Source organism: Nicotiana tomentosiformis, chromosome 2 (assembly GCF_000390325.3).
Source record: "Nicotiana tomentosiformis chromosome 2, ASM39032v3, whole genome shotgun sequence".
Classification (NCBI taxonomy): Eukaryota; Viridiplantae; Streptophyta; class Magnoliopsida; order Solanales; family Solanaceae; genus Nicotiana; species Nicotiana tomentosiformis.
Window position 1 is genome coordinate 181,196,179 of NC_090813.1, and position 7,807 is coordinate 181,203,985.

Sequence of the window (7,807 nt, forward strand, 5' to 3'; positions counted from 1 at the left end):
CTAATTCTTACCGGATGTGAGATACGTAGGCAACCTTCATAGGGTTCGACCCCATTTTTATAAAATAACTAAAAAAAAGAAAAGAAATGTGTCTAGTATTTTTTTTTAAATAAAAAAAAAAAAATAAGCAGACCCAGCTTCGGTTAATCCCAAATCGTTCCTGTCAAAATAGCCTTAGAACATCTTCAAAATTGTTGAAGGGCTGTTCTCGCAAGAACGGACGTGTCTGTCAATTGGGAATCACTTTGACCATAATGCCCTTCCCCCGACCCTAAAGCTATCCTTGAAAGTAAGAAGGGGCCATAGTTGCAAAAATAGCCACCCTTTCTTCGGTCACAATTGCAAAAATAGCCCCCTTCTCGTTGATTTTTCTTAAAATTGAGTTATTTACAAAAGATTGTTTTGCAAAAGGAGTGCATTGGTTCTGTCTCTTGAGACTAGTGTCAAACCTAACCTTAACCACCCACAGGTACAAAATGAGCACTGTCCAGAACACACCATTCACAGTTGTAGGCGAGGCTCCACTTCAGCTTCAGATGTGGTGGTATGATTTAGGAGAAGATGGTCAGAAATGGGTCACCAAGCACTTGGGAGCCCTTACAGATATTATGAAAATTAAACCACGGGACGATTTGATTGAGGCACTAGTGACTTTTTGGGACCCCGTTCACAATGTCTTTCGCTTCTCCGATTTTGAGCTAACTCCCACTTTAGAAGAGATAGCTGGATATTCCGGGTTTGGCAGGGATTTGAGAAACCAGGAGCTCATATTCCCAAGGGCTCTTTCTGTACACCGATTCTTTGATCTTCTGAACATCAGTAAGCAAATTAGAAAGACCAACGTAGTCGAAGGGTGTTGTTCTTTCTACTTCTTGTACTCTAGGTTCGGGCAGCCAAATGGGTTTGAAATGCATGAAAAGGGCCTTAACAACAAGCAGAACAAAGACACATGGCAGATTCATCGTTGCTTTGCCTTCATAGTGGCGTTTCTGGGAATTATGGTCTTCCCAAACGAGAAGCGGACAATTGATACCCGCATAGCCAGGGTTGTACAGGTCCTCACTACCAAAGAACATCACACTCTTGCCCCGATCATTCTATCAGACATTTATCGGGCGTTGACTTTGTGCAAGTCTGGGGCAAAATTCTTCGAAGGGTGCAATATTTTGTTACAAATGTGGTTGATTGAGCATCTCCGACATCACCCCAAGTTCATGAGCTATGGTTTGAACAAGGACAATTTCATTGAGAGTTACGAAGAAAGAGTAAAAGATTACAACTCTCCAGAAGGGGTGAAAGCCTGGATATCCCACCTAAGATCTTTAAATGCAAGTCAAATTGAGTGGACTTTGGGATGGCTCCTGCTAAGAGAGGTGATACACATATCGGCCCTAAAAAGTTATTTGCTATTGTTGGGTTTGAGAAGTGTCCAGCCGTATGCGCCACACAGAGTTCTAAGACAGCTAGGAAGGTACCAAGTAGTACCTAAGGATGAAGATTTGAGTGTGCAAGTTATTGAGCTACACCCCGAAGCCCCACTCCCCGAAGCTTTAATCCAGCAAATTTGGAATGGTTGTCGCTACTTGAAATATGATACTCAGGTGCCAGATCCTGCGAGAGGTGAGGTAGATCCGGGTTATGCTATATGGTTTGGGAAGAGGTCTCACGTGGATGATGTGCCAGAGCCCAAAAGGCCCACAAAAAGGCCGCATGTTCAAGCCTTTGATGATAAAATCCAAGAACGGTTGGCTTGGGGTGAACGGGAAAAGGGATACAAAACAACTATTCATGCCTTAGAAGAAAGGCTGAGAAACCTCAATTTTGAGAAAGACTTGCAAGAACAAGAAGCCGAAGGGGAAAAGAAGAGTCTAATCTGCAAAAATGAAGCCCTTCGTGCTCAACTTCAACAGATGAAGAAAGCCTCTGAAGTGCCAGTGAGAAGTTGGAAAGACCAGAGAACCATTGCCAATCTGATGGAAAAAGTGCAAGATTATGATTCCCTCTTGGCAAAGACTGAAAAGTCGTTGGACAAAGCCAATGAAAAGATCGTACAGCTAAATGAGAAGGCCGAATCAAGTAAGGATCACCAAGTAACACAATTTGAAGAAACGAGGGCTCAATTCGAGAGAGAGATGGCCCATTGGGTACGTTCAGAAGCTCAGCTCCATGCACAGTTGGAAGAAATGAGAAGGTACAATAGAGAATACTAGCATGCAGATTTTGATAGGGAGATGGCTCAGGCGAGACTCGAGCAGGCTAGACTTCGGGCTCAGTTGGAGTCAGCCTTAGATCGTGAGGGCCACATAAAGGAGATAGCCACCACTCGCCAGCAGCAGTTACAAGATCGAGACCAGAATTTCCAGTACTTCAAAGAGCAAGTTCATAATTTAGCTGTTTATACCGCTCAAAGTTATGTGAACTGCCAAGGGATGGATTATGAGAAGTTTTTGGAGCATGCACCTACTTTTGCCCGTCATCTTGCAACAGAGTTAGAAAGGATGTACCGTACATTAGGGGGTCAACCAGGGCAAGCCCCACCATGAGCAGATGTTCCAGTGTTTGAAAGCCAGAAGATTGTGGAGTTGAATTATAGTCGTAGTTGTTAGAACTTTTTATGTAGTAGTTATGTTTTAGTTTGAGTCATTGTTGAATCTTTAAAATCGCTGTCTTTTAGTCTTGTCAGAGTTTGGTAAGTCATTTTCAATGTAATGTCCTTTCTGTTATTGTATTATTTCGTTTTGTTAAAAAATAAAATAAAAAAAATACTATTATTATTTTCCCCTGAACTACGTAATGGTCTGATTCATGCGGCGTCATGATACGTAGGCAATCCTCATCGGATGCGATCATAACCATAATTAATCTATTAAAAAAAATGAAAAAAAAACCCGCTAAATTCAAGATGAAAATAAACCAATAAATCAATAAGCCGGGATGAAACATAAAGCCTTCCAAGATCATTTTAGAAATGAAAATGGCATTAGGTGCATAACATATAATGTGTGATTAATATCTGCAAAATGCCTAACTCTAACATGTTTGTTGTTTGTCATTTTAAAAGATAAAGTAAAACAGAGGTGGTTGGTTTGTGGTTTAAACTGGCGACTCACCCTTACAACACGAGATCAAAAGGAAAAAGTAGAATGGCAAACAACAGTGAGAATGAGTCAGATAATGATGATGTCCATGGACAATTGGTTGAACAAGGTTCAGGACTGGTTGAAGAAGTAAGAGTGTTGAAGCAACAATTGGCAGAGATGTACCAAGCCTGGGTGAATGGACAAGCACCGCCCTCACTATCCATAGGGCCTTTGGATAATCTTCATAATGTGTCAGTTGCCACTCAAGTGCCTATCTCCATAACAAGTAACCCATTGTACCAACCTGGATTCAGTCCGAGCATTAACCTTCCCACTATCCCCAGTACCTCCATTCCACGTCCTCCAATCACACCTCTCAGAAATGACCCACCTACTATACCCATTGTCCATACTTTCACTGTCCCTCAACCGGCTCTTGCTCAAAAGTCCAATAATGATCCACAATTGGATGCTCATGATGCCCAACATTACTCTCCAGAACTGACTTTAAAGGTTCCAGATTCATACAAGCACACTCCTCATAACGTGTTCCCAATTGAGATCGAAAAGCCCGAAAAGAATATGGAACAAGAGGAAATGACCAGACAAATGAAGAGCTTGGAACAAACCATGAGAAACATACAGGGTTTGGGGGGCCACAAGAGTGTTTTGTTTAACGATCTATGCATGTTTCCCCATGTTCATTTGCCACCCGGCTTCAAGACCCCCAAGTTTGACAAGTATGATGGGCATGGTGATCCTGTTGCCCATTTGAAGAGGTATTGTAACCAACTAAGGGGAGCGGGAGGCAAAGAAGAATTGCTCATGGCTTATTTTGGGGAAAGTTTGACAGGAATTGCTTCAGAGTGGTTCATAGATCAAGACATCTCTCACTGGCACGTTTGGAATGACATGGCTCAAGATTTTGTCCAACAGTTTCAGTACAATATTGATATAGTGCCAGACCGCTCCTCTCTCGTCAACATAAAGAAGAAACCAACAGAAAGCTTCAGAGAATATGCAATCAAGTGGAGAGAGCAGGCTGCTAGGGTCAAACCACCAATGAAAGAGGCAGAAATGATTGACTATTTTCTCCAAGCTCAGGATCCTGATTACCTCCATTACATGTTGGCCGCCATCGGTAAACCTTTTGCTGAGGCGATTAAGATTGGTGAAATAGTGGAGAATGGCATAAAGTCAGGCAAAATTGTGAGTCAGGCAGCCCTTAAGGCAACCACACAAGCAATTCAAAGCGGGTCAGGCAATTTCGGAAATCGGAAAAAGAAGGAGGAGGGATCCATGATGGCATCTGGGTTCGGAGGAGTTCAAAGAGGAATAACTCCTTCTTACGTGCAATTCCAACAAGGACTATCCAATTCTCTTCAACATTATTATCCGCCTCAAGGTCCCCGATACTCAGTTCCCCTGCAACAATACACAGTGTTTAATGCTCAGGCTTATGCTAGGCCTCCCAATCACCAACAATGGCGGGCACCGATTCCACAAGGCTCCCGTCAACTCCGGCCGAATTTTGAGGCACCATATAATCCTCGTCCCCGACAAGAATATGTGAGAGAACAGGAGCCAAAGAAAGAGTTCACCCCAATTGGAGAATCGTATACAAGCCTATTTCGAAAGTTGATGCAGTTGAAGTTGATTGAACCTATTATGCCGCGCTATGTGAATCCAAATTCAAAAGGTTTTGACTCAAATGCAAGATGTGAGTATCACTCTAACACCCAAGGGCATAGTACTGAAAACTGTTGGACATTAAAGAAAGCCATTGAAAATTTGATTGAAGCAAAGGCAATTGTGGTAACAAACAATGAGGATACTCCTAATATCACAAACAATCCGCTCCCAACTCATGATAATACACATTTTATTGGGATGATTTGTGATGATCGGGATTATAAGCAGTCTGGCAAGACAGAGATGGTTGTTAGAACCATAGGGTCAGAACCAAAAGTGATAGTGAGCCCGCCGCAATTGGCACCATTGATGGTGAAAGGTGCGAATTCTAGTTTGAACTTGGCATGTTCTGAAAAAATAATTCTCTATGTTCCTGGAAGCACAAAAAAGGTTGAGGTTCAATTGGGTGGGCCAAAACTTTACATCCCCGGGGGCATTCAAAAGATCATTCCGAATAATGGTTTGAGGAATATAACAGAGCCAGTCGTGATCCGACCTGTTGCCCAACTCATAGTGACAAACACAAAAGCTATTCCCTGGAATTATAACAAGACTGTCATGACATACAAAGGAAAAGAGATAGTTGAAGAAACAGGTGAAATGGGGGGCTTGACCCGCTCTGGAAGGTGTTATTCACCAGAGGAATTGAGAAAAGCTAAGCAAGCCAGAGAAGGTCATTTGCCAGTGAAAGAACCCGTTGCAGAAAAAGAAGCGGAGGAATTCCTTAAGAAGATGAAATTGCAAGACTACTCAATCATTGACCAACTAAGGAAAACTCCTGCTCATGTATCTTTGTTATCTCTGCTTTTGCATTCAGAAGAGCATCATCGTGTGTTGATCAAAACTTTGAACGAGGCATATGTCTCAGAAAAGACAACGGTGAATCAGCTAGAAAAAATGGCTGAAAGATTCTTTGAAGTAAATAGAATTACTTTCAGCGATGATGATTTGCCTGAGGAAGGGGCTGGCCACAATAGAGCTTTGCATCTTATGGTCAAATGTGAAGGGCACTACGTAAAAGGAGTCATGATTGACGGAGGCTCAAGTGTAGATGTGTGTCCTCTTTCTACTCTACAACAGCTGAACATCGACACTAACAGAATTCGAACCAGTAATGTCAGCATCAGAGCTTTTGATGGTTCAAAAAGAGACACTATTGGGGAAATCGAACTCACCATGACAATCGGCCCAGTTGATTTTAACATTGTCTTTCAAGTGTTAGATATGGAAACTTCCTATAATTTTCTTTTGGGAAGGCCGTGGATCCATATGGCCAGAGCTGTACCATCCACCCTACATCAAATGGTCAAATTCGAGTGTGACGGGCAAGAAATTATTGTTCATGGGGAGGACGACTCATCTGTCTATAAAGACCCGTCCATTCCATATATCGACGCCAAGGAAGGATGTGAATCTATCATATATCAAGCATTTGAGGTGATTGAGGTGGACCAAGTGGAAGAAGGAAAACCAATTCTGCATCCCCGTCTTTCAGCCACATCTATGATGGTAGCTTCGCTGATGTTGAGGAACGGCTATGAACCAGGAAAAGGATTGGGATCCTCTCTACAAGGAATTGTGAACCCCATTGCTCCATTTTCGAAGAAAAATACCTTTGGCTTGGGCTTTAAACCAACATCAGCTGACATAGACAGAGCCAAGGCCCGCAAAAAGAATGGTTGGAATCTGTCCAAACCAATCCCTCACATTGCCTACTCTTTTGTCAAGCCACAATTTGAAGAAGTCCAAAATCCTTCTACTCAGGATGACATTGACGGAGTTTGCCAGGGTCTCAAGGAGATGTTTTATGAGATCAATATGGTTCAAGTTGGTGAGGGACCTAGCCGGGCAAGTGTTCAACTGATTGGTCCAGATACTTCGCTCAGCAACTGGGAAGCAATTCCTCTTCCCATCAGGAAGGAGTCTTGGTAGCCTGTTTTGTTGTTTTTTCTGTATTTGGATTATTTTAAGGGTTGTAATCCAGATATTTTAGTTTAATTGCTTTGCTGTGATGTTAACCCTTCTATCCTTTCAAATTCAATGAAATGAAGTTCCATTTTCGTAGTAAAATTCTATCTTTTTATTTTCCTAATTTTTGTTAATTTCTTATCATTTTCAGTTTCGATAGTGCTGGCTTTAAAAACATGACATGCACGCGGAATTCATGCCCAGATCTTAAAAAGCTGTCTAATCTCGAAATAATGAATCAAGAAGTTGAGTATGACGAAGATGAGGCTTTTAGAGAAATAAAAAGGGAATTGGATCAATTTGAGAATAAGCCTAAGCCTAACTTAAATGAAACTGAGGCAATTAACCTGGGAAGTCCTGAAGAAATCAGAGAAACAAAAATAAGCATTCATACTGAACAAAAGACGAGAGATGCCATAATTCAAGTTTTGTTTGAGTATAGAGATGTATTTGCTTGGTCGTATGATGACATGCCGGGTTTGAGTGCGGATCTAGTGGTCCATAAGCTTCCCACACATCCTAATTTTCCACCAATCCAACAAAAACAAAGGAAGTTTAAGACAGACATGAGTAATAAGATTAAAGAAGAAATCACGAAGCAACTAAGTGCAAATGTGATCAGGGTCGTCCGATACACTACATGGTTAGCAAATGTTGTGCCAGTGCCAAAGAAGGATGGGAAAATCGGAGTTTGTGTTGACTATAGGGATTTAAACAAAGCAAGTCCAAATGACAACTTTCCCTTACCCAACATTCATATCCTTGTTGACAATTGCGCTAAACATGAGATCCAATCTTTTGTGGATTGTTATGCCGGATATCACCAAATTCTGAATGGATGAAGAAGATGCAAAAATGACCGCCTTCACAACTCCATGGGGAACTTATTGTTATAGGGTTATGCCATTCGGTTTGAAGAATGCAGGGGCAACTTACATGAGAGCCATGACTACCATGTTCCATGACATGATGCACAAAGAGATTGAAGTGTATGTTGATGATGTGATCATTAAGTCGAGAACACAAGCTGACCATGTGCAAGACTTGAAAAAGTTCTTTGAAAGGCT

At 41.8% G+C, this 7,807-nt stretch overlaps 1 protein-coding gene across 1 annotated transcript; it reads left to right on the forward strand.

Moving 5' to 3' along the window:
- The first annotated feature begins 476 nt into the window (after positions 1-476).
- LOC138906199 (uncharacterized) lies at positions 477-2,210 on the forward strand. Its single transcript, XM_070194727.1, has one exon. The coding sequence runs from the start codon at positions 477-479 to the stop codon at positions 2,208-2,210; it is 1,734 nt and encodes a 577-aa protein (XP_070050828.1).
- Positions 2,211-7,807: the final 5,597 nt, after the last annotated feature.